The sequence below is a fragment of the Cupressus sempervirens genome, chromosome 5 (genome assembly GCF_028749045.1).
Source record: "Cupressus sempervirens isolate cs-2001-9-10 chromosome 5, ASM2874904v1, whole genome shotgun sequence".
In the NCBI taxonomy this organism is placed as follows: domain Eukaryota; kingdom Viridiplantae; phylum Streptophyta; class Pinopsida; order Cupressales; family Cupressaceae; genus Cupressus; species Cupressus sempervirens.
The window spans coordinates 299724340-299752244 of NC_143122.1; the positions used below are offsets into that span (position 1 = coordinate 299724340).

The window sequence follows — 27905 nt, forward strand, 5'->3', positions numbered from 1 at the left end:
CATTCACCACGGCTACACCCATAAGGTGAATAAACACAAGTGGTAAGTCATGGAGTCTCTTAACATGATATCCACCTTGGCTACTCCCACAGGGTGGTCTAAGGGCTTTCACCACAAACTTCTCTCTCACAGAGAAGAATGCATTAACAAGGGCTTGCACCTCAAGCTTCTCTCTCATAGAGAAGAGTGCATTAACTTCTCTCACAAAGAAGAATGCATTAAAGTACACCACTAGAAATCATCGATATTGAGACTCATTCTTAGCAAGGGCTTCGTTCTCCACAATTCCAAGCTTGTCTTGAAAATGCACGAACTTTACTGTGGCGCTGGGCTTGGTGAAAATATCGGCCATCTGGCTATCTATCCGAGAATTTCTTGACCTATGTGTCAACATAAACGCCTTAAGTCCTTCATACATTGGACTCCATCACATGAATCACAGTCCTCTGACTGCTACAATCTCCCAAAGAGAAAATTGATTATCATATCTCACTGATGCAACTTCCGTCTCATGAATGAAGCTCGAGAAGTCATGGTCCAAATGGATTTATAGTTATACATGATCACTGGAGAAACTATTTGACATGGTCCACTCCCTCTGAACCAACATGACCAAAATCCTCAGATGTCAACTGAAGAAGATCCTCTAGCTGCTCCCTCTGTAATGGAAGCATAACCTTCTCATGTGTTCCCAATCATGGAAGATATCTTGCTTCAAGATTGCAATCATGTCTGAATTGTTTCTGATGACTTCAATGATCGGTGAATCGGCCTGCTCTGCTGCTGCTGCTGAGAGTTTCGGACTTTCCTTCTTGACCTTAATCCGAATCAGATTCTTAGTCAAAGTACTGGACTGGGGTCTAGTCCACTGTGTTTGGAATTGTTTCCAGAAATGAGTGTCTTCTCTCGATTCCTTTTGCAGCAATTCTTCAATTTGGACGAGCTAATGCTGTAGATCTTCCTCTTCTTCATTGTTTGAAGCATCACTTGATGGTGTAACTTTGCCCTTGGACTTATTAGAACCACAGGGATTTAAAGTCAACTTTTTTTTTCCCCACACCAAAACAGCCTCCATGTTCAGTGGCCTGCAGAGATCAAATCCATAGAGAGCAATCCTCCTGAAGACACAACCCATTCCTACATACATTGGGCCTTGTAGTTCATCACGGTGTTGTGATTGGCATACCTGTTATTTGGGTCCACTACTTCAAAACTCTGGGGAAATTAAACATAACAAATCTCTGTCTCCACCTTCATCCATCATGAAGCACATTGCCTCTCTCAAAGGAAAAGCGCTGTAAACATAATGACCACAGTCTAGATTGAGAATGATGGCCCATTAGACATGATAGCACTGGTGTAAAGTGTAAACCAGAGAATTCATTAACTTTCTTTTGACTACAACTAGCATTGACAGTCTAATATCTACATTTGTTGTATCAATCGAATTTTCTGCTTCAGAGCTACCCATTAGAGCCCATTAGAGATTTTGAGCTGGGAGGAGCCAGCATTAACTCACTAATTCCTGCATAATCTTCTTTGGAATGATCTCTGCTAGCAGATATCCAAGTACCAGGCCAATGAGCATCACCTGCCATCCAGGAGGCCTTTGGAACTTTGAGTTGGTCTGTAAGATCACCACCTGTTTCATTGTGTGCCTTTTTGCAGAAATTTCCTCTCGAGTATTGGAACCTTCTGATCATCTTTTGATGGAGTCTGGTAATGAAATAATGGTTTTTTAAAACTTCATCATTTGTTTGCAGCAGCCGCTCTTGGGCTTGGTACTCGGGGAGTTAGCCGAGTCAAGATAACTTGGCCAGTCAGCCCAAACTTCGTCTGACTTGGTCGAGTCCGAGTCCAAAGGCCAAATGACCAATTTTTATGGACTTGACCCAGGACTCGCAGAGTTTTGTAACTATGATATAGTTACAAGAATTAGACTCGCCACCGGCTCTAAAAGCTGATTTTTGACTCGGACGTGAATTCCATAGCACTTGGCAAAATTTCAGCAAATTGAAAAACCCAAGAAAAGTCAAAGATTTAGAAGGATTTATAACTTTTTCATGCATCATTAAATAAATTAATATCAAATACACAATAATTGAGATTAATAGAAGCTACTTTGCACACATAAACACGTTTACATTGATCACATAAGTACAATTGGGAAATAAGTCAAACTAAAAATGACATTAGAAATATATATCACAATAGTATCTTCAAATGTCTACAGTAATCATGGAATATGACATCCGTGGAATTGATAGTTCAAAACATAGACCAAAATAAAAGCTTGAGCCTAGAAGACTAAGGCTTAGAGTAGCCTAATCCATTATTTCCTCTCTTTATTGTGTTTGGAAATGAAAGGATGTTGTTTTTCGTGTTTGAGGAAAACCTAAAAACCTAAAAAGTCAGAGCAAAACAATAATTTTTTTGTTTCCACTTTAACGCCCGTCTGCCACGATCGAGTCTTAGGCTTGGTACTCGGTGAGGCAGCCCGGACATGGTCTGACTAGGTCGAGTCAGACTCCAGAGGCCAAAAGACCTGTGTTTCTCTGGTCTTGACTCTGGACTCAGAGTCCTATAACTATGATATGACTAGAGGATGTTTGTGGAAACATTCTGAAGTATAAATCAAGCACTTTCCCATCTAAAAGTGGATTACTGAAGATTGAAATATATTTCTGGGCAACGGTTGCATAGATAAAGGACTATTCGATGAAGTCTAAAAAGTCAAAGGAACAAGGAGGAAAGGATTTAAAAGAATATAAAATCTATTTGATATTCTTTAAGACAGATATCAGAAATGAACTGAATATATATTTATTATTGTTGCTGAATCAATTTATATAATATCAGAGTATCCATATCAGACATAATCACAGCACAATTCCCAGAGCTAGATCAGGGACATCAACAGATACTCCATCATATCAAATCAGTAAGAATCATATGTGGCAGATCTGAATATAAAAAATATCAATTACATGAAATTAATTGAACGTCACATATAAATTGAGACACCAATTGTCTGATACAAGATTATAGCATCTTAAAGATAAGTCTAGCAAAATGTTAGAATAATGAAGTACTCAATTAGAGAGGGATCTTTTGAAATTGAATTATAATTTATCACTGAATTCAAGAGTTTATATAAGGTGACAATACAAGTGGTATCAGAGCATGTTCCTGCCAGCGTGAGGGACATTATGATGAATTGATTACTGCAAGAGATGAAAATGGTCTTGATTAGGTATATTTGCCTCTTGTGGTTGAAATGAACTGTGGAGAGATGTAGGTAAGAGGATTAAGATTGCAATCTGAGTAGACAACCTTAATGGATGCCAAAGTTCTGCCATCAAGGCCAGGAAAGGCAAAGTCCCACTCAGGCTTAGATTGGACAATCTGAGAATCTCACTATTTATCCCATACCATTCTTACCATAAGAGATGAAAGTAAGAAAGATAAGTTTGCCATCTAAGTAGACCACCTCGATGGATGCCAAAGTTCTGCCATCAAGGCCAAGACAGTCAAAGTCCTGCTGTTTGGCTAAGGTTGGAAAAATTGAGAGGGGTAAGATTGCTATCTAGATAGACCACCTTGATGGATGCCAAAGTTCTGCCAAGGCCAAGAGGGTCAAAGTCCTGCTCTTGGGCTTAGGTAGGACAAACTAAGAAGGGTAAGATTGCCATCTAAGTAGGCCACCCTGATAGATGCCAAAGCTCTACCATCAAGGCCAAGAGGGCCAAAGTTCTGCTCTTGGGCTTAGGTTGGACATACGAAGAGGATTAAGGTTGCCATCTAAGTAGGCCACCTTGATGGATGCCATTATTCTGCCATCTAGGTCAAAGAGTCAATAGTTCCGCTCTTGGGCTTACGATGGGCAAATTAAGTACTCCATTACAATTTTTTTCTTGAGAATTGAAGATAAGAGGGTTATGATTGCCATCTAAGTAGGCCACCTTGGTGGAGGCTTAAGTTCTGCCACCAAGGCCAAGAGGTGCAAAGTTTTGCTTTTGGGCTTAGGTTGGTCAAGGACCCACTATGATTCCCTATTATTCCTAACATGTTGAGGCATAAATAGATAAACAAAACAAGAACCTTGCTAAGTAGAACACCTCACATGGATGCCTAATACTTGAGGCCAAGGGGACCAAAGTTTTTCTCTTGGGCTTAGTATGGGATTGGCTTGGACTAACTTATCATGACTTAATTCTTCTTTGAGACTTATATATACATATGTATGTACTATGTTCACTTTGTGGTTGCTGGGTTCATAGTCAAAATCATAATGAAGTATTAAATCTTGTGAATCATTTCTCTAGCCCTAGCTTTTGCAAATTGCAAATTGCAGGGCTTAGTCAAGGAATCTAACAATGTGTGTATTGTGTGTATACTTTATATATGCTCTGTGTCTTCATGCATTAATGTGTATACTCTGTTTTTGCATGCATCTATGTGTATGCTTCATTTATGCTTCGTGTCTTCATACGTGTTTCAAGTGCACACTCCATGTATCATTTTATTTTTGGATAAATAGAATGGAGTAAAAGATGGGATATGCTACATTAAAGGCATGTATTCAAATTCAATAGTGCTATTGGATTTTACTATCAGGACAATTCACAAATGAATTAACAAAATATGTCCTAGCCTTGAAGAGGACTACAATGAAATCATCATTGCTTGAGGACAAGCAATTTTTTGGAGGGGAGAACTGTCATATCCCCTAGTTGAAGCCATGTTGCAATATCTTCATCTATTCAACACCCCTTTTGTGAAGCCCCTAAGAGACAAAATGGCAAATAGAGAAAATCCATTAAGACTTCACTGTAGAAAGATTAGATAATAAGTAATAGGTGATATCCTTTGTTGAAGTAAGATTCAATAAAAATAATATAAAAATCCTATATTATCATATTTCAATATTATATTATACAATTAGTTGATACCAAACCTTACGAATGGATCAAACTGCAGTACGACTGTAGAGTTGTTTCTTTTCCCCATCCTGTGTGGGTATAAAAGAGGATTCAAACAGGGTAAAAAACAATCCAAATTCATAGAGTCTGCAAAATAATAAATGGTGACTAACCAGCAGATAAAATATACGTGAATACTGCCGGAAGTGGTATACGGAGCAATTTATAATCCAATCAACAGATACCAAAGGAAAATTTGATTGGAGACGCCAATATATGCATATAGATGATATCAAGCTCCCAAAAACATCTGAACCATCTGTCTTCCAGAGTATTGGACTGCCTCGAAGAAGAGTATTCTTATATGGCGCTTCGATCCCCTCACTTTGAAAGAAGTCCAGAGAACAGTTTGAAATGTGGGTACACATGCACCTGATCAAGAAAAATGTAGATGAAAATGAAGTGACCATAATGTTCTCCTGGTTTAAGAGCATGCATTTTGAAGTTCAATATGAATTCATCTCTAATTACAAAACCTACCTCGATATGACTAGACGCTGTTTTTGGAAACACTCTGATGAAGAAACCAGATACTTTCCCATCTATATATGGATTACTAAAGATTAAACTATATTTTTAGGCAGTGTTTGCATAAGTTGAGGACTCGTCAATCAAGTCTAGAGATTTAAAGTAACAAGGAGGAAAGGAATGAAAAGAATATAAAATCTTTTCGATATTCTGTATTCGAAGAGGTCATTACTATCATATGATCAGATTGATTAGGAAACTATCGAAGATCAAGGATTGCATTCTGAGACTAATCCTAAGAAAGACATCAGAATTGAACTGAATATAAATATATTATTATTATTTTGGTTGGTAAAAGGCTGAGGCCAATAATTTTTATTAATAATTAATAAGGTTTTTACATTGTTCCTCCATTCAAATGGGCACTGGTAGGAAAGAAAAGAGTCCAGAAACATTCACCATAGATACAAACAATAATATAGGGACATTCACCTATATATAATGTAATTGTGAAAATTTTTCCTTTTTTACTGTTTACACAATATTTACTTACTTCTTCATCTATCCTTCTTTTGACAACCTGTGTATTTTCCCTTCAATCAGTGTTCTATTTGCTGCTTTGCCTTCTTGTTTGAATTCCAGTTTAATTTAGCCTGCAAACAATTACCTCTTGACCAAGATTATTGTTAGTATTAATCGATAAAATTGAATATAAATATATTTTTGTTGCGGAATCAATTTTTATAATATGGGAGTATGTATCCTTACCAAGTATAATCATAGCATAATTCTATTACAATAATAGATAAGACGTCTATTATTAGTTAATGGTTATCTTGTAAATATCTTAAGCTTTAGTTTGCTTTCGTTTTTTGCTTTCTCTGGAATAGAATGTTTCTATTCTTTATGATCGTTTCCTAAGGAAACATCGTCTCATTCTTTTGTATAAATTGACCTTTCGGTCTCTGTTATTAGCAAGCAAGTATTTACCAATTACCTCATAATATGGTATCAGAGCTAAATACTTAAATTTTTTCGAAAAAATTTATAATTTCTTCTTGAAATTATTTGTTTAAATTTTTCCAAAATTATTTCAGCTAATTTCTCCAAAACCCGCCTAGGGTTTTCTGCTTGGAGAAATTCCCGAATTAGGGTCTGCAAATCGCATGGAAATCGTGGCCATTTTTTACCATTTGTGATTGGTATATGCAAATCGCGATTTCTTTTGACCGAACTCCTCTGCAAATCACGACTTCATGACTGGAAAAATGCATTTTTTGGAGGTCTGTGTATGGTCGGCCCGCATCTAAAATTCACAGGCGTCCTTCAAACATTAAAAAAAACCCTGTGTTTTGACTGCAAACTCGCGATTTTTTGGAGGTCCGACATCTGTAGTTTCATGGTTGTTTTCCCTGTTCGCGTGACCTCAAGGCGTCGGTTTTTTGAGTTTGTCTGCGTTTTTCCTCCGCCATATTGCCATGACCTCCTTCCAGTATTGGTCAACTATGAAAACCACCATTTTTTTGCAAATTTGACCTTCAAATCCGCCGACTAGGGTTTTTGCTCGAAACCCTAATTTTTGGGGTCGAAAAAATATTTTGTTTGCAAATTCTTGGTGGGTTTTTCGAGAGCTCAACTGGGTCGTCGTCCGTTTTTTCTGGGTGCTTCGATTTTCGAGCCAGCGGATCCAGAAAACGACAGTAGATTCCTTTTTGGGTTTTTCAAGCTCTCTTCTGAGTCATTCTCTGATTCTTTTGGGTATTTCGTATTTTTGCCTCGAAGAACGTGCCTTCATAGATTTTCACAATTTTTCATTGAAAAACATGCCATGGCATCTCTGACAAATATTCTGCTCGAACATAATTCCAAATTCAATGGTCGCAATTATGGAACCTGGAAGTAGCGCATCATCGCAATCTTCGAATATCAAAACATCGACCAACTTGTTCTGGGTGTTACGCAGCGTCTGACTTCTCTAGGTCCTAATCAAGATACATGGGATCTGAACAATCGAGAGGTAGTGATGCTTCTCAAACTATCCGTAGCTGATGACCAGCTTTCTCAGATTCCATCCGGCAAGACAGCTGCCGAAATCTGGACACATCTAAAAAGTCTTCATGAGACTTCCGACAAGAGCAGAGCCTTCTTTCTGAAAAACACTCTGTTTTCTATTGTCATGGATGAGCGCACCTCGCTCCAGGCCCACCTGAATCGGATTCAGGAAATCCGTTGATCAGTTACTTGCCATCGGTCGCAAGATGGAGGAAGAGGATATTGTGGTAATCACTCTTCGGAGTTTACCAAAATCCTATGAGCATTTTATCGAGACTCTCAACATCACATTTATTGGTGTTGATCTAAAGTTCACTGATCTCTGCACCCTGCTGCTTCAGCAAGATCGATGGAAACAACAGTTTGGTAGCAGCTCCAGTTCCACCTCCACTGAGCAAGCCTTTGCTGCGGAATCCTTTCAGAAGGATAAGGGCAAATTTCAGCAACCATCTCAGCAGAAGTCTTCTGCTCCAGCATCCGATGGTACCAGAAAGAACATTCAATGCAACTACTGCTACAAGTATGGTCACATGAAGGTTGAATGTCGGAAACGCTTAGCTGCCCAGTCTAAGCAATCAGGGTCGCAACCCAAAGCGAACAGTGCAGAGCACACTAAGTAGGCGAAATCTGCCTTTTACGCCTTCATGGCTAAAAGACCTGCAGATCATGTGTAGTCATTTGCCTGGTACATTGATTCAGGTGCCTCTCGACATTTCACTCACCGCAGAGACTGGTTTACTGACTACTAGCCTTATTCAGATTCTGTTATCTTTGGTGGTGGAGAAGAGTACACGGTTGTTGGTAAAGGCAACATTCAAATTCAGTCTGTTGGGAGGAAGCTCATATTCCTTGATGTGTACTACGTTCCAGGGATGGAACTAAATCTACTCTCGGTCAGTCAGTTGCTGCGACATTCTCCACACTTGGCAGTCACCTTCAGTTCACATCAGTGCACCATCATTGATCGGCAACTAAGTCTATTGTTGCAGTTGGTCTTGAGGATCATGGTCTTTGTAGACTTACTAATTCTGGTGATTCTCAGGACTTAGCTATGGCTGCTCGGCGATCTTCCATCAGCACACTTTGGCATCAGCGATATGGGCACTTAAATGTGCATTATCTCTCACAACTTGCTCGGGATGAGCTTGTTCTTGGTTTGCCAGAGATTCAAATTCAGCACCTTGGAGTTTGTGACGCATGTCAGGCTGGGAAGCAACATCGCACACCTTTCCCCAGTGACGATTCTTGGCGAGCTTCTCAGGTACTTCAGCTTGTTCATGCTGATATCTGTGGCCCTATGGCCACTCCTCCTGTTCTTGGGTACAGGTATTTTCTGTTGTTTGTAGATGATTTCAGTAGAAAAATGTGGGTGTATTTCCTCAAAAAGAAATCCGATGCATTTACTGTATTTCAGAAGTTTAAACCCTTAGTTGAAAAAGAGTCTGGGAAATCTATTATTACTCTTAGATCAGACAATGGGGGGGAATTTTGTTCTAATGTTTTCTCCAGCTTCTTGGATACACATGGCATCCAACGCCAGTTCACCACACCCCACACGCCACAACAGAACAGTGTAGTTGAACGTCGGAACAGGACAATCACCGAGATGGCTCGTTCCATGCTCAAACACAGACATGTTCCGAAGCGTTTTTGGGCAGAAGCAATTAACACTACAGTTTATCTGTTGAACTGGTCACCCACAGTGGCGGTCAAAGGTAAAACTCCGGAAGAGGCTTGGTCAGGTCGCAAGCCCAGAATCAGTCACCTGAAGGTTTTTGGCTCTCTTGCTTTTGTTTGGATCCCTAATGCTTCACGCACCAAGTTGGATGCCAAAAGTCAGAAACTGATGCTTGCTGGATATAGCAGTCTTCACAAAGCCTACCGCCTTATTGATGTTGAGACATCTCGTCTCATATATAGCCGCAATGTAGTCTTTGATGAGCAGCGAGGACCATTCATGCCTGTTTCTCCTATTCCTGATCCAGCAAACCAGCCTATGCAGATTCATGATTTGGGAGTTCGACTTCCATTAGGTCCACCTGATGGGAGGGCTCCGGTAGCTCCTGCAGCTCCAGTCATGCCATGAAAGATCCTTGATAGATGCCCTTGCTGATTTGTTGTAGTTTTTAAATTAATAAACTATATTTTCCTGTGATTTCTTTGATGGTCTTTGAGAATAAGACAGAAGTTGCAAAAGGTTTTGTTTTTGTTTTGTGCTTTTTGATAGTTTTCACAATAGTAATGAATAATGAACAATAAACATGAGAGGAGACTAAAAATAAATAAGAACATAGAGCCAAATCAGAATTGCTATAAATTGTACCAAGCAGATTTCTGATTTATAAAGCCAAATAATAAATCCAATGCAGTTCCAATGAGCTTACATCCAACAATGATGCCAAACTGCTGCAAATGGCAGCCGTAAGACTGCAATGAATCACGTTCCAGCTGAAAGAATCAATCTGTAACGCTGAAACCATAAATCTGCAACCTGAATCCACAATAAAGAATGGTGTACTCTATCCCTGATAGCAACGCACGCTGTCTGAAGAATCCAATGCCAATAACTGCTGAGGGCTACGTCCCAGCCAATCCAAAACCTGGAGTTTGCGTCCCAGATGAAGAATTGCTCTCTCAGAGCCAATTCACAAAAACAAGTTTTTCAATATGCAAAAGATAATAAGGAATTAGGTCTCCATCTCCTTATATCCCCTTCCAATTGTAAATTGAACCCTAAAGGGAAATTACACTTTGCCCTTTAAATAAAATATAATAAAATAACATTTTCCCAATTAAAGTCATCCATGCTATAGGAAAAACATTACTTTATTAAAATTCCATAGCTGAAGGCACCAAAAAGTCTACAGATAGTAAAAATCATGTATAATAATTCGAAACCTTTCCAACGAGCTATAACACATAGGTGTACCTGATCAACTGAAGCCAAAATCCCCTTATTACTCCAAAATGGTTATATTATTAACCTTATTTTAATTTATTTAATCACCAACTTAGGAAATATTTAAATATATTAAAATATTTCCCAAATGGTCCCAAAAGGCCCAAAATGACCAATCAAACATGAATCTGACCTTGTCACCTGTCTGTGGCTGATGCCGAACAAGATGGGTCAACTGGCAGTCCATCCCTAAAATCTAGGGATGCTCCTAAAAAGTAGGAGACAGCCCCAATCAACCAAAATTGAGTCCCAATGACTCCCCTACTGTGTGCACCTCTGAGAGAACTGTCACTGAACTAGGAGTTCCTCCTAAAAAATAGGAGATGCACTCTAAGTCTCCAAAATGTTCACCAAGGTCTCCAAATGCCTCCTAGACCACTCCTAGTCAATCCCTACAAATTAGGAATCCCTCCTAAATTGTAGGAAACTGTTGTCTACTGCTCCAAACTACTTGGGAAGCTCATGCATGACTCTCAAATCCCCTGGGTTGGTTCCCTCTATGCTCTGCTGGCCTATGAGAACCAAATAATAGACCAACCTTGCTAAAAATGTTGTCACTAAGGAAGGGCAGAAATTGGGGACATGACATGCCAGTGATACTTGTACAGACACCTCTGGCTTCTCCTGCAGGATCACCTCGTTTTGAAGATGCTTCACCTGAGTTTGATCCAGATTCTTCTGATGAGGATCTTGCTGATCAAGCATCTCCTAGTACTACTGTTGGTCATTCTCCTCTCCGGCCTAAGTGGTGGGCTAAGACACTTGCTGATCTTCATGATGATGAGCTCATTGATGGGAGAACTGCTCGAAAAAAGAGCAAAACTACAGATTCTGTTAACTTTGCTCTTATGGCCAACATTCACAGTGTGTTTGAACCTCAAACATATTCCGAGGCTAAAGGAATTCCAGAGTGGGAACAGGCCATGCAATCTGAACACTAGAGCCTGCTGAAGAACAACACTTGGGTCGTTTCTGATCTTCCCCCAGGGAAGAAACCCATTAGTTGCGAATGGGTCTACAAAATCAAATACAAATCAGATGGTACTTTGGATAAGTACAAAGCTCGTTTAGTGGCAAAGGGCTTTTCTCAGCGTCAGGGCATTGATTATGAGGAGACCTTTGCTCCTACTGCAAAGATGAGCACCATCAAATTAGTCCTAGCCATGGCAGCACAGTTTGGCTGGAAGGTCCATCGGATAGACGTAAAGAGTGCTTTCCTGAATGGTGATCTCCATGAAGAGGTCTACATGACTCAGCCTCATGGTTTCAAGGTTGCTGGTAAAGACCATCAGGTTCTCAGATTGGTAAAAGCTCTCTATGGTTTGAAGCAGGCCCCTCGGGCATGGTACATCAAGATTGATACGTACCTCAGTGATCAAGGCTTCAAGAGGAGTTCTTCAGGCTCAAATCTGTACATCAAGACTACTGACAGTGACATCATCCTTCTGGTTATCTATGTGGATGATCTGATCATCACTGGCAGTTCGGCATCTTTGATTCAGGGAATCAAACAACACTTATGCCAGTCTTTTGATATGACTGACCTTGGGCTCATGCATTATTGCTTAGGTGTTGAAGTTTGGCAACAATCTTCTGGTATATTCATCTCTCAGTCCAAATATGCCAGGGCCTTGTTAGACAAATTCCGAATGCAAGATTGCAAACCTGCATCTACACCTATGGAGAAAGGTCTCAAGTTATCAGCCAAGTCTGATTCTCCTTCCGTTGATGATACTACGTATAGGCAACTAGTAGGCAGCCTCATCTACCTATCTGCTACTAGGCCTGATATCAGCTTCGCAGTCAGCTATATTTCACGCTTTATGACAGCTCCTAAGGCTGATCATTGGATGGCAGCAAAGCGTGTGCTTCGTTATGTGAAGGGCACTTCTGACTATGGACTTCTGTATTCTCGGAGTTCTAATCCTAAACTTAGTGGGTTCACAGATTCAAATTGGGCAGGCTCTGTTGATGATAAAAAGTCAACCTGTGGATATATGTTCAGTTTGGGATCCGGTGAAGTCACATGGACCAGCAAGAAGCAGCAGGCAGTTTCTCTCTCTTCTAGAGAGGCTGAATATAGAGGGACTGTTAAGGCAGGATGTGAAGCTGTCTGGCTTCGTCGGATGCTTGGGGATATGCAGATGTCACCAGCAGAACCGACTACTCTGTTTGTTGATAACGAAGGCATTATCAAGTTAGCACGGAATCCAGTCTTCCATGAACGAACCAAGCATGTGGATGTTCATTGTCATTACATATTACAGCTGGTTGAAGACGGGACTATAGATCTGCAGTATGTTCCTACCACAGATCAGACTGCAGACATTCTCACCAAGCCTCTTGGTCCTGATAAGTTTGTCAAATTCAGAGGACAGCTTGGTGTGTTAGATAGATTAACCATTAAGGGAGGGTATTACAATAATAGATAAGACGTCTATTATTAGTTAATGGTTATCTTGTAAATATCTTAAGCTTTAGTTTGCTTTCGTTTTTTGCTTTTTTTGGAGTAGAATGTTTCTATTCTTTACGATTGTTTCCTAAGGAAACATCGTCTCATTCTTTTGTATAAATTGACCTTTCGGTCTCTGTTATTAGCAAGCAAGTATTTACCAATTACCTCGTAATAAATTCGCATAGCTAGATCAAGGACAGCACCAGATACTCAATCGTATCAAATCAGTAAGAATCATATTATGCAGATCTGAATATAAAAGATATCTATTACTTGAATATAATTGAACGTCACATATAAATTGAGACATCAATTGTCTGATACAAGATCATAATATTTAAAAAATATATATTAGTCCATAGGTTGAGAGATTTTCATTCTACAATAAACGATATCATCATTATAAGTTTACCAAAGTTCAGAATATCAGAAGTACTTAATTAGAAAGGGATCTTTTGAAATTGAATTATTATTGAATTCAAGAGTTTATATAAGGGGGCATATATATCTGGGTAGTTTGCCAGATCACATTTGGATTCAGAAAGTTAAATAGACTGTATTGGAGAAATCTATTGTGTAACTTATTAACCCTATGTATTAAAACATTCTCATTGCCTACCTTAACTGTGTTACTTTTGGTTGATCATATCATGATTTTGGCGTTTAGCCCAATAGCTAGACTAATTGTAGTATATATTCTGGTCAACCTGGTTTGTGCCCAGAATTTAAGTAGATTGATAATGAGAAAATCCCAAGAAGTAGTTATTTGGATAAGGATTTGTCTTTGTTAATCATTCGTGCAAGTCATTTTGCCAAATTTGAATCTTAGAATGAGCAGTGAGGAGCTGGGATTCAATCTCTTCTATAGTTGGAAGTTAGCTATTCAAAATTGAATGTTCTTATTATCATGTAGTCTGTTAAGTAAGGTAACATATGCTTTAAATAAGCTTCATTCATTTGAAGGGAATTTGTAAGAAATTCTTCACGAGTGTATCATCACCCATCATTTCAGATTTTATGAAGATATCTTCATGTATCTTATATACTTCTTAGAGAAAACAAACACAGTTTATGAATAATTTATTTAAACTGTAAGTTGTACTAAGTGTATGGCCTTGAATGAATCCTAATGTTGATGGCTCTTTGGATGGTACAGGGGATAAAGCGGCTTCTGCTTATATCAAGCTTGCTAGCTGCCATTTAAAGGTTTGCTGAACAAAATACATATAATGGTTGTTTGGTATGTGCAAAGTTCCAAAAACATGTTAGTGTCTTAACTTGTTTATATTGCATGTACTTGTTACAGCTTGAGAGTAAGCATGAGGCAGCATCAGCATATGTGGACGCAGCGAATTGCTTTAAAAAGACCAACAGCCAAGGTTCATTTCTGAAGTCTTTGATCCATTCATTTTTTTGTTGGAAAGGAAAATGAGGGTTCAATACGAGGTCCTCTCCCTCAGCCAAAAATGATAGAGCTTTAATATGCAACAATTAGGAATTAGCTTAAGGGATGGAGGCCATAGCTTTAAAATGCAAGGCCCATCAACTTGGAAAAGGCCTTGTAGGCTCCTCAAGACTTGGGCTATAAATAAACTACTGTATGCTGTCAAGTGTCAAGTAACTGACATCCTTTTCACTGATAGACTACTGTTTTGTTTGTATGTATCTTTTAAAGAAAAATAATACTGATGGATGTATGCAAGAGAAATAATGCTTACAGATTCTTAAATGCAATTGAAAAAACACAAGGGCACACTCACAATATTATATAATTTTTACATTGGTAAATTGTTTCAGGAGAAAAACCAACAAAGCCAAAATTTACTGTGCCAACTCAATTTTTCACAATATAAGTCTATTAAGACACTTCTTGTTTGTGTTTAACCCTGAGCCATGTTTGAGTATTTATAAGCTCATCACCATAGAAAACCACCAAGCAAGTACAAAACAATTGGTAACCATGGGCCCCACTAGGTGTGATGGGCTGTAGAACATGTAAAGTATACAACATAATGAACACATAACCAACATGCTGGTCAGTTGTGTAATTACTAATGAGTTTGCAATGTATGACCTCTGTGGGTGTAATCATGAATGCCTAGTTATGAAGTATTGAATAGTTATTACACCAAGTTGTACGGTTATAGAAAGTTCTTAATATATACTATATAGTCATCTAGTGCCCTCTCTTTTTCTACATTTTGATTTGTTTGTAATGGTTTTCTTTGAAAACTCTCATTAGTGGATCTCTGTATGCAATAATACGTCTGGTAATGTTTTACCTGAAAATGGTTTCAGTTACATGCCTACGAGTAAATGTTGGTCAAATATTACCTCACACATAAAGAGCTACATTTTTCATTCAACCTTTTAACCCATTGTCGAAATCCAGTAGAGGTCTTTGATGTTGCAATAACCATTTACTATTTTTTCCTTGATTTCATTTGTAGGAGATAGTAGGGAATCAATACAAGATAAAATAGTATTTTCTTTTGAAACTGAGGAGCTCATGTTTGTCTTCCGGGATTATCGCATTCTGTTATTGGGATGAATGTTGTAATTTAATTAGTTTTTTGACAGCAGGAAACTCTGAAGGATCCTTGAATTTGTTAGTGATCATTACATGTCTGCACAAAGCACGAAAAAACATCCCATGGCTGATATTGTAGGTTATTGGAGTGATAGTATTTTAATCTGATACAAGCAATATCTTGTAGGGGAAGTCTATGCATTTGAGTAACTTTTTAATCCGATTCAAGGAATATTCTAGAGGCGAACGCATCTCATCTGAGTGACAGTTTTTTATTGCTGCTATTGAGTTACTGTCAGACAACATGATCATTGCTGTCAAGGTTCTATTTTATGCTTAGAATATTGTTCAAATTCTGTAACTGATATTTTGGCCTATCACTATGTAGCTTGTATGTGGCAAACTGCTGTTCTCTTACTTCTAATTAAAGGTTCTCAATTGCAGTATTCAGCAATTGAGAAAAGTACTGTTCATTTTCCCCAAAAACATGCTACTGTATAGAATTTCTCATATTAGGTTTGATGGATTGCAGAGAGAAGAATTATATTTCATATTTTCTTTTAGTCTACAATCAACTGCCTTCATCTCCTTTGTGTTACTTGTCATGATATTAGTCTAGAATCTCTCTCTTCTGCTGCGTGGTAGAATCTCTTTAGTTTATATTACTGCTAGGTGTCAGCTATAATTGTTCGATGGGAAGTGGTTTTGATTTACTGATTAATGTTGTGCAGAGGCTGTTAGGTGCTTAGGTTTGGCTATTAATCTCTTCATGGAGATAGGAAGATTGTCGATGGCTGCAAAACACTGCAAGGTAATTTAATGTTTGAGCTGGCTGTGGGATGACCTAATCTTTTGGGGTTGGCAATGCCTGACTGTGAACTACTTTAAATATTCTATTCTTATGATGACATGTCAATACTACAAATTTCCTGGTTGGATGCATATAGGAATTCATTGAAGGAGTTGAATGGCCATTTTGTGAATATCTATCTTTGTGATCATATTTTCAGTAAATGACAAATGTTCTTTTATTGAAATTCAAAATATTGTTTTCTTCAGGAGATTGGTGAAATATACGAATCTGAAGAAAATTTGGAATTGGCTTTGGAATATTTTGAGCGAGCTGCGGAGCTCTTTCGAGGTGAAGAAGTTACCAGTACAGCTAATCAATGCCAACTTAAAGTTGCACAGTTTGCAGCCCAGCTTGAACAGTAAGTTAACATGAAAGAAAAAATTTGTTAAAAATTTTGGGAACACATTTTTACTTTTGGGCCTTCAAATGACTGCAGGGCAGTGGCTACATATAATTGGATGTTTTTGTGGCTTTGATTTACAGATTTATTATTTTCAGTTCATATGTAGAAATTTCTGTATATTTAAAATCGCAGTTTCATGGGAACAGATTGAAAAACTGATTGCTTCATGTCAATTACTTAGAAAAATAATGGGAATATTCCAAGTTTTGAAATCAAACTGTCTAGAGAAATTTGCGTAACTGTCTCACAATAGAATCCATCATCAGGGAAAATCATCAAATCAATATTTAAACCAAGAGATGTGAGATTAATTTCCATAACCAAGCTTCAAGGCATTGCAGCAATTAAGATGATAACTAACCATGTTTTGTTCAATGAAATACAGGTTCTAATCATCTGGGTATGATTAAACTTTCAACCATTGCCCCTACTCAGATTTCTAATTTATTTCCCACTTTATAGATTCCTTAACTCCTCTTTCTTTGCAGCTATCATTCAAAGCAAGAATCTTGGTATTTTCATTATGTTTGACTATTGCTATTATTTCTGGCTTCTATGATGATTGTGTGTGTTTTATTCCTTGATTTTTGATTGAAAAGATCGCCGAGTGCCACTGATGTGGGGCTACATGAACATGATATAACCGATAATTTAATATGAGTTTGCAGTTGGTAGTTTTGTAAGGTCTGAGGAATGTTGTAATGTCATTCTCAAAATTCTGTCAAGTTTCTTTATACTAGCTTCAGTGTTATGAAACTCTGCTTCTTCTTTTGTCAGTGTTGGTCTTGGAAATCCATTTACCTTTTATTTTAAAATTCATTATAGGTTCTTATTTGCCCGTCTTGATATTTTTCCTTTTGAGATGTTTTTCATTATTCCTTAGTTGTGCATTGTTTAAGATTCTAAGAATTCTAGCAAACAAATTACTCAGGATTCTGATTTTCTGTGATGGGAGGGTTGGCTCTAATTTTAACATCCGAATATTTTTTGTTTAAACTTGTCAAGAGACTGAAATAAGCACTTTACGGCTAACAATGATGTGAAGAAATATGAGAAAATTGTGTTGTTATATTGCCATTGAGAATTTAATGTGATTCAACTGTGCATTAAGGGACCAAGTACATTAGCATCTCATCTACAAGGTCCGATCAGTCACATTGCTAGGAAATGTTAATGATTTTGGTCCAGAAGTAGAGATAAACAGCAATAAAAGAGCATAAACAGTACACAAAGCAATCATATAGATAGATTGCATTAGACTTTTTTCTTATACACAAAGGTCTCTTCGAATCCCAAATACAAGACCTTTCATGTTTCCAAATATTTCCATATGCATACCTCTTCACATGACGTATGACACGTCTTTTTATATGATACTTAAATATAATTACAAATATCTCTTTCAGCTGAAGATGACCATAACGATCACAGCAAACATATTTCTATCTCATAAAATCAGAGATAAAGATCTCTATTGCAGCTAAGATCTCTCTATCCCATAAGTGCAACCAAAGATGATAAATTCACATAACACCTGTTATCTCAGCATAACATAATCCACCATAGTTACTTCATAAGCACATAAAATGGAGTCATACACATTATTTTCAACCATACCTATTCCCAGAGGGTGGAATGAGGACCTTCACCTCAAACTTTTCCTAGAGAAGAAGGAGAATGCATTTCCACCATGTCTACTCATAGAGGGTGGTCCACCGCACCTACTCGCAAAGGGTGGAACTAGGGCTTTTACCTCAAACTTCTCCCACAGAGAAGAACTTATTCTCAAGGGACCATTTGAATGCTGAGACTTCCTCTTATTAGGGACAGAAAACTCACTTCTTTGATTAGCACAATAAATCAGACTTGATTCCAATGTTTGACCACACAAGGAGCTGGTTGATTCTGCTGGACAAGTTCCCTCTGAATCTTAATTTCTCCTCTTAGAATAAATTGATCACAGTGACAAGCAGTGTCCTCATGTTCATTTCAACAGCCTGCCTGATCTTTCATGTAATCTCTCAAATCAGGCGACGTCTTGACAATGCTGAACTTTAGACTTAGGCAAATATCCTCTTCGTCAAATTCAACCTCATTAATAGGACTGTGTACATTACTCCAATCTGGGCTCCTATAGTGCATCCTGGGACCTTTGCAACAAGCCTGGAATTGTCAAGTCACCTTACACGACTTTCAGGTAACTAATCTGAAATGCATTGGTAACAACACAAAGAATTTTGTATCCATCACCAGTCAGGATGTGCACAAGCCTACTCATGTGCCAGCACAAAGTATCCAGCTTGAAATTCACGAAACCAACAAAGATTGTCAAGAATGACACCAACACCAAATTTAAATGTGCTTTTATTGTAACACTGAAAATACCCCAATGATTTCACACCAAGTGATCACCATGAGTCCCATACAAAGAACACACCAAAATACTCCACATGAAGTCATATAACTCAGCATGAAGCTCACGTTCAGGCTTATACTAGCAGCATACAGCAAGATTTCACATGATCCCAATTTAAGAGTATTCTCTTCTTTCATGTCTGATCCAGCTTCAAGATTCCATACCAAATGTTGCTCCATGCATTTGGGTTCGACTCTTCTTCAAGAATCTCAGCTCAGGCTGCAATCTCTTATCACCCTATTGCTTCTCTATTTGCCCTGAAAGCATTTTAGGAGAGATTAGTAGAAGTTCATAGAATTATACTATCATGAAGAGAAATATATAGGTCAATGCTAAAATCATGCACTATCTCCAGTGTAGTAACATGAATTAAAATAAACTAAAATTCATTATCCATATTTAAAGATATAAAATTACTTCAAGAGTGCCTATATGTATCTTTCAAATGCGTCAATCATTCCTTTGCTAGCAACAAAGTCAATAGATTAGTCATTATATGAAATCTGCCTCTCCAACCTCGGTTGGAGTTTCCTGTTAAGACTGAGATGATATAGATTCTCCTCAATCCATTCCGCAACAACCTGGATATACTGTAGCAGCTGTCAAATGGGGCAAAATTTTCTGTATTGGTCTCCAGAACACCCAACACAACCTTGAAATGCCCAACCGCTTCTCTCCTCGGTGACGTGGATCAACAACTTACATCTTTAACCTTGGAGTTATTCGATCTCCTTTTTAAAACAATTTTGCACCTCATATACTCAGAAATAATGCAATGTTTAAATCTTTTAAAAAATTGGCCAAAACATGGCTGTTCAAGGTTTATAGTAATTAATGGAAAATATCCCCTTCTATACTCCTTTGGGAATTACGTAAAGAAAATAGTTTTTTGTAAGGAAAAGATGGATCTAACACCCTTTTATAATAAAGTGGAGGATTGTATTATTGAGGTAGAAAACAATAATCTCAGAAACTCATGTAAGGAGCAAGGTTCCTTTTCAGACTAGGATGCAGATATGTGTAAAAATTGGTTAAAGTTTAAGCTAATTAACCCTTTAATGGTATACACAAAATCCAACAAGATCGCTAGGAAGGAATGTAAATGGGAACTTCCTCCTATAGGATGTTCAAAGTTAAATTTTGATGGGGCCTCTAGAGGTAATCCAGGTCCAGCATGCTTAGGATGTATTATTAGTTCAGATAGTGGATCTTGCCTAACTAAACACGCCGAACCTTTAGGAGTAATGTCTAATAACTTAGCCGAATTAGAGGCCCTAATAGAAGACTTGACTCTAAGTAGAGAGATAGGTATTAACAAACTAGTTATCGAAGGAGACTCACAAATTATCTTAAATGCATTAAGAAAAAGAAAGACCTCAAACTTGATCCATTAATTTCTTTTGATAGGTTCTATATGTCTATGTGCAAGCTGTATGATTGATCAATTTAGCTGATATCTTGATAGTTTAATGTTAATAAGTGACCTATTTTTGGTTATTCAGAACTTTTCCTTATATACTATTTGATTTTAAAATTAAGTTAAGAGGAGATAACTTCCATTTTTTTGTTCTAACAACTTGATGGTAGCCAAGTTTAATTTTCAGGTTATATTTGCAAGGAATTATCAAGAGTAAAGCTATAAATTTGGAAATAAAAAAACAGACACTAATTTTGGTTAAATTTCTCTGAGATATTTATGGAAGGGCTACACCAAGGATACCTATCCATCTCTGATCTTTGGTGCCCAAGTGAGATTGATTTCTAAATCTAAACACAATCTTGGGCCTCATGGCATTTTAGCTATCAAAAAAATAAAATAATGCAACGGATAACACTCAACTTAGACAACCTCAGAAAAAAATAATGCAGGTCCATTTCTGCCAGCAAATGATGAATGCCATCACAGAAATTAAATCATGGTAGTCTCATGCCAAGAGGTGTCTTTTACCTTGGCTACGATCTGTATGCAAATAATATCCACCATCTTTCCAACTACTACTCAAAAAAAAACATCAGCTAAAGACTAGTAATGTTTCTGAGGTAAACATCATCAAGTACATTTCATTGGTGGAGAGTAACCAATGCAAAAGGTTGAAGATGTATCTCACAGAAACAGGATTTACCCAAGAAAATTACAATGCCTGTAGAACAAAAAAAATAGATGTGAAGGAACCTGATGCATGTAGTATAAGGCGTTGAACCAAAAAGAAGGCCACATAATACTGAGAAGACTGTTTTATTATCATATGAAATCACCTGACGGAAAACACCAATAGCTGCAAAAAAAGAAGGAAGGTTTCTTTCGCTCAAAACTGACACGTGAGATATCGCTTAACCATGCCAACAGAACAAATGGCTTCCTTTAATAACAGCTTACACACAATGGTGAATATCATTCACACTTATTCTGACTTGAAGAGGAGAATGAAAGAGTCATGCTAAGCTTGCTCGGCAGTTACAAATGCACTGTCCACAGCGGAACTAACCAAAAATGCTGGAGCACCAAAACTCAATAACGGTAAGCAAGTCCCAACAACAGCAGTTCACTTAGACAGAGAGACATAAACGGAAACCAACTAAATTCAACTGCTGTGATGAACTGACAACAAAACAACAGGAAGAGCAGCTACATCTTGATTCAACACTCCCAACTTATGATGCTCTACGAGTTTCAGAACTTCAATAGTTCAGTATGAAACGGCAGATGATATCATACAGACAATAATAAAATGAACAGATGCCTACACAACAAGCTTATAAAAAACTGCTGTTATAATAAACATATAATCTTGTTCCAACTTTTAATGGATTTTGTTCCCTTCCATGCTGTGGCTGAACAGATTTAATTTAGTCTCCAATGATCTGATGAGCCGTAGACAAATACAAATTCTAAATCCTGTACACGGCTATTTCAGTATAACTTATAGGTAAATAGTCTGAGCTCAAAGAAACAATTTCAGAAGAACCACAGTCCAATAAATAAAAATATACCCTGGAAATTGAGCCCTCAAAACTGGAAATCTTTACAAAATGGAGAATTATCTGATTCGCAACAAAGAACAAAACCTTCATTTCCAGCTTTAAAAGGAATTTATTTCAACTGATAACAAACAGCTTCAAAGACCTTCTCAATGATGGATATTTTTAGTTCTTGTTAGTTCTTCTCAAGCATGAACAATTATATTTTAAATCAAACTAAATACGTTCGATCAACAAATTTGTAATGATCGATTCCACCGCTGTTTTATATTTCTTCAACACAACTAAAGATTCAACATCGAACCTTATATATATATATATATATATATATATAAAAGCAATAAACATGAATCTAAACCGTTCCGTTAAAACACATGCAGTGGTCAAAATTACTTTACCACTTGGATGCCCAATTAATGTCTGCTCAGAATCTGGACATTTACGACATCAACCTTCTCGTTTCTGGTGAACAAATAAAAAAATCCCACCAGGGCCATGGTTATCAGCTCAGTGTTCGCAAGCTTGTACCTCTGCTTCAGGCTCTCTACCTTGACACGATATAGCTTTACAGTCTTGGAGGCATAGTAGTGGGCATTGATGCAGTGCATGATGCCCTCCCAGTCTTTGATCTTGGGGAAGCCCTTTATGTCGTAGCACTTGTCACCATAGTTCTCCAGTAGGCACATCTCTGTGCTGGGATGTCATTTGCAATGCCATCCGATCCCTTGATGCTGTTGTAGGTGGGCATTGACAAATAATAAAGGCGTCTCTCTACCTTCCAAAAAGCCATAAGAAATGCACAGCAACAAAAACTAGGAATTGTTCTAAATACATAGATCAGCACCCAGCTTTACAAAAGCAGAGAACCATCAATTTTACTTGACATACAAACAAGAGCTCAAACCAAGGAGAAGAAGATAGTGATCTGCATAATATATATACATTCTGGAAAGGCTGAAAATCTCACACGACTACCAAAACTTTAATAATCACACTTGGCTTTATACATTCTCCTTTATTGCTGATATGAACCTGGCTCTGATACCATGTTAATGTTTTTGGCCCATAAATAGAGATAAACAGCGATAAAAGAGCATAAGCAATATGCAAAGCAATCATATAAATAGATGGCATTAGATTCTTCATCTTACACATGAAGGTCTCTTCAAATCCCAAATACAAGACCCTTCATAGCTCCAAATATTCAATACTTCACATTTCTATAGGCATTCCTCGTCGCATGACATAAGACGTATTTTTATATGATACTTGGATATAATCACAAATATGTCTTTCAGCTGAAGACCATGGTCATAATAAACATATGTATATCTCATAAAATCAAAGATAAAGATCTCTATCACAGCTGCAATCTTCAACAGGAAACACCACTGTTGCTTTATTTTCAGATAAGAGGATTCAGTCACATTCTTTTAAAATTTGTAGACGAAGAAATTTGCGATAATCATGGAAACAAAATGCCCATGGCCTTGTCTTCCTGTTGCTAATAAATCTGTCTATGAAATTGAAACCCATCGTAAGTGGGATTCTTCCCTTTTACTGGTCTTACTATCCACAACATTCTTGATGACCTTAATGGCCTTGTGTAAAGTGATCTTGCTGTAATGTGAAGCAATATCAAAACTGCCTGAAATGTCTCTCTCCTTGTCTTGAAATGGTCTTCACCAGTGTTCCATTGGGATGTGTTCCCAACTGGAGATTCTAATGGATTGTCATTGCAGATTAGACACACAGCATCTACATTTTAAATTTTAGCTGCATTTAGTTTGTTGAGTTTATTTAAGACATTGCTTCTTGTCAAATTCAAAACTCAATATTTTTTATGCCATCCCACAAATTATGTCAATTCACATTTCCATTCTTTCCCTGTTCAGCAACTTGTTGAAACACTGGTATTGCCAAAATCAGTGGAATCCTTGATGAAAGAAGTTCTATCAATCACCTATGGTTCAAACTTCAGCAAAATAAATTGCCATATTTGCAGGTTGGGGAGTTGATTTTGTCCACAATAAGACTGAGTAGGGCCACAGGATTTTGCATCTTTGGTAATCCATAATCCCCGCACATGTTTCAGTCCCTTGGTACGAAATTACAGTTTAATCCACATCTTATGGAGTCATTGAATCATTTATGAGCTTAGTAACCTACCTAGACATCTACTTTAAAAGGTCTTTATAGAGAACTCTTGTTAGTCAAATAATTCTTCATCTGTTGAAGTTGCATGTTTGCTTTCTGTTCAAGAAAAAACATTTGGTGATACGTGTGAAGCAATTCACCTATTGAAATGCTATCTGCTGGTAGTTTGTTTACTGTCAATTTGTCTCATCTATCGGTGTTGTTTCTTTTAAAGAAATCCTACCAGTTTATGACAAAAATATTTTGTTTTCACATATTTTTTTCTGGAAATAAAATATTGTGAAACACAGTGAATTCTAAAATGTTTTCCCTTGGAAATCCCAAAGCTTTAGTTATTCTATTCTCTAGTAGCTAAGAGGTTCTATAAGAGTTATAAGCTCAAGTCACCAAATATGGCCTTTTTAGTAGACCAGTTCACAATTATTATAATAATAAAAAGTCTATGCCTTCGGAGTAATCTTATTCGTGCATGTTGTTTATCAAATGATAGATGCCTAAGGACGTGTCACAAAAGGTGCATACCAGTGAAACGTTTTGGATTGAACTGAGCCAAATCCATTGCATTTTATAATATTAATAGTTGTCTAGCTGCAAAGACTATGCTGTGTCTACTCTGCTATTTAAATTTTAATAAAATTGATTTTTATGTTTGCAATATTGTAGGTACCCAAAGGCCGTTCAAATTTTTGAAGATGTTGCAAGACAGTCAATCAATAACAATCTTCTGAAGTATAGTGTTAAGGGTTATCTTTTATGTGCTGGCCTGTGTCTGATTTGTAAAGGTGACACTGTGGCGATAAACAATGCACTAGAGAAATATCAGGTAAAGCATATGTGAACTAACCTTTTGAATGCAATTTATTGGTACTGATTGTTATAATTTTAAATCTTTTATAGCTTGTAAATTTAAGTGAAGATATGTGAAAACCCTTCTAATTGTGAGTTGAATGGATATGCACAGGAACTTGATCCTACATTTTCAGGCACCCGAGAGTGCAGGTTCCTCTCTGTAAGTTTCTTTCCTATTCTGCCTAATGGCTTTTTTGAGACAGCATTGAAATCAAACTTATTGGAACAGGGAATGCAATCAGTGTGTTTTGAGTTCCATATGGGTAGTGTAATACTGAAATATTATCAATCCTGCGTATTAGCTCTAAAAATGTAAGGTGGTTGTTTTCTGTTCAGGATTTAGCTGTTTCGGTTGATGAAGAGGATGTAGTAAAATTTACTGACGTGGTCAAGGAATTTGACAGTATGACTCGACTGGTATGCTTCTTGTTACTTTTAATAAATATATTGATTGCTGATTGTGGTATTTTATTTGTTTGAAATTGAAAAGCCGTGCTACATGTAATGAGCATAAGATCCCCAACTTTTCATCGGGTATTTTACTAATAGTTTTGCCACCTCCAATTAAACATATGCATCTTTTTAAATATAATATGTATAAGAACATCAATGAAACTAGCAGTTCTATATTAATTATACTTGCAATATATTTTAAGAATATTATACTTCTAACTGCACACATAACACAACTGTTGTGCAACAAAAATGATAGGTTATGCACACTTTTCTAATTTGCTGTCATAAATTGATAATTATTACTTCAAGTAGCAAGTAATAAGATCCTGAACTTTGCAATAGCATTTTTGTAACTTTTATTAAGAAAATGTGCATCTACTTTTTGAATATCAAAATTGAAAATAACAAAAAAGATTAAAAAGTCTCACTTTTGATTGGTTGAAATTAAGTTTAATTATGACTAGTTAAAGGGTCTAGCAAATATCCATTATAGGGACTGATCACAAGCATATCCATTTACTCTGCAATTAATATTATATATATTGGACAGGTCTTTGACAACAACTGTAAAATTTACAATTGACTTGATTTTTCATCAGACTGAAAATGATCGCTTAAGATTTACCAGCCCTTTGTGGATTGAAAGATTGTGTAGCTTCCGTGGAACTAAAACAATTTTAAATGAATTGACGATAATATTACATGCTATATAGACTAATTCTAATGTTTGTTTTGTGAGCAGGACCAATGGAAAACAACTCTTTTGCTCCGGGCGAAGAATGCATTGAAAGCAAAGGAAGTTGAAGAGGATGACCTTACTTAAATCAGCAGTGCCTAGGATGAGTGTGAGGTGTTGTGGAATAACTTTCTTGCTTTTATTGTAAATGAACAGTCACTTGGATTGTATATTATGTGGTTAGGTTTTTGGTGATGCAAGATTTGTGCCTTTTAATCCCATTTACCCTGTTGAGTTGAGGAAGGCAATTCAGGGAAGCACATTTATTGAAGATGTTTACTTGTTAATCTGGTGTGGTTAATGTTTTTGATGATAAATGCAATGATTCTGCATGCTGTGTGCATAATTTTGTAAACCCAGATAATGTGAGAAAAATCATGGATTCTGAATTGCTCAAAAGGCTTTTGCCACTAATCATAGTCGCAGGTGTATTCTCAAGTTGAGTTATTCAAAACATATTTAATTCTTGAGACAATTTTTCGGTTCAAATGTACATGTTAATTTGAGTACTTGGATTTGAGAGATTGAGTGCATTTGGAAGTTTAAGAGACTGTTTTTTCTAATTGGATACCATTTTCATTTGCCTCCTGTATGAACACTCGTTGTTCACAATGGTACTAACTTTAAAAGTTTGATTTGTTTTTAATATTTTATTGGCCATAAATATTTTTATTTAAACATTTAATTTTGAGTACTAAATGCAATATCATATTGGGCCTAAACCTAGTGTGACATAAATAAATCCAGAGGGTAGTATTTGCTATCGCAACACTGAATTGAGTTTTAATATGAATGATCTCTTCAGCATTTAAGATCAAAATGTGTTGTGTTGTGTTGTAGTGCTTGAAATGTATACATATGGCGTTAATTATCCAGTAATTGATTGAATGTTCAATTTTTTGCTCGGAGAGTGGGGGTTTGCTTGTTGGATGTTAGAAATTGAACACTACATGCACTTGGATCCATAACCATGTGCCAAAGCTTTTTTGCTTGTTGTAATTTTTTTTTCACTTGTATATCTTCTCATTGTTATGAGCTTGATCCAGAGAGTTTGAGAGACCTTTATATCATATACTAGAGCAGTACAAAAATTTAAATGACTACGGTCGTTCAAATGTGGTTTTAAATGCTATTTTCAATGAGGAGATTGATGCATAGCAATTTTTTATTGGAGTGATGATATATTGTCTTTCAAAATGTGGACCCAATGGGTTTAAATGCTAGTTTCAATGCAACATTTACTTAAGAATAACTTTTAATGAGGGGATTGATGCATAGTGATTTTTTAATCAAGTGGTGGTGTATTACTGAGTTTAGGATATAATTTGTCAATAAATTATGGGACACACTATATAGATGAACAGAACCAAGTTTTCATCACAGTTCTGAGGTAAAAAATGCTTTCCCAAAAAAAGAATATTTTGTGATGAATAAATAGATGGAATGACTAACTGAGCAATGGAACCTCATACTGATGCTTGAGACCATTTTAAGAGATATTCTAGTGAAAAATATGGATAGAAGTAACTTGAGGAGTTCAGATTGTTTTTTTATGCATGATGAATTATTAAAATTACTGAGCAAAGCAATGTAAGGTCAAGATGCTGCAT

The 27905-nt window shown here is 36.9% G+C and overlaps 1 protein-coding gene across 4 annotated transcripts in view; it reads left to right on the plus strand.

The window, feature by feature from the left end:
• Positions 1 to 26770, plus strand: part of LOC149555765 (alpha-soluble NSF attachment protein 2-like) — a 77941-nt gene extending 51171 nt beyond the window's left edge. For all 4 annotated transcript variants that reach the window (XM_089829917.1, XM_089829919.1, XM_089829916.1 and 1 more), the window contains exons 3-10: positions 14073 to 14122; positions 14223 to 14295; positions 16178 to 16257; positions 16506 to 16657; positions 24918 to 25077; positions 25216 to 25263; positions 25440 to 25520; positions 26302 to 26770. In XM_089829917.1, coding sequence (XP_089686043.1) covers positions 14073 to 14122; positions 14223 to 14295; positions 16178 to 16257; positions 16506 to 16657; positions 24918 to 25077; positions 25216 to 25263; positions 25440 to 25520; positions 26302 to 26382 — 725 coding nt within the window. In that variant the 3' untranslated portion in view covers positions 26383 to 26770. The remainder of the gene's footprint in view (positions 1 to 14072; positions 14123 to 14222; positions 14296 to 16177; positions 16258 to 16505; positions 16658 to 24917; positions 25078 to 25215; positions 25264 to 25439; positions 25521 to 26301) is intronic.
• Positions 26771 to 27905: the final 1135 nt, after the last annotated feature.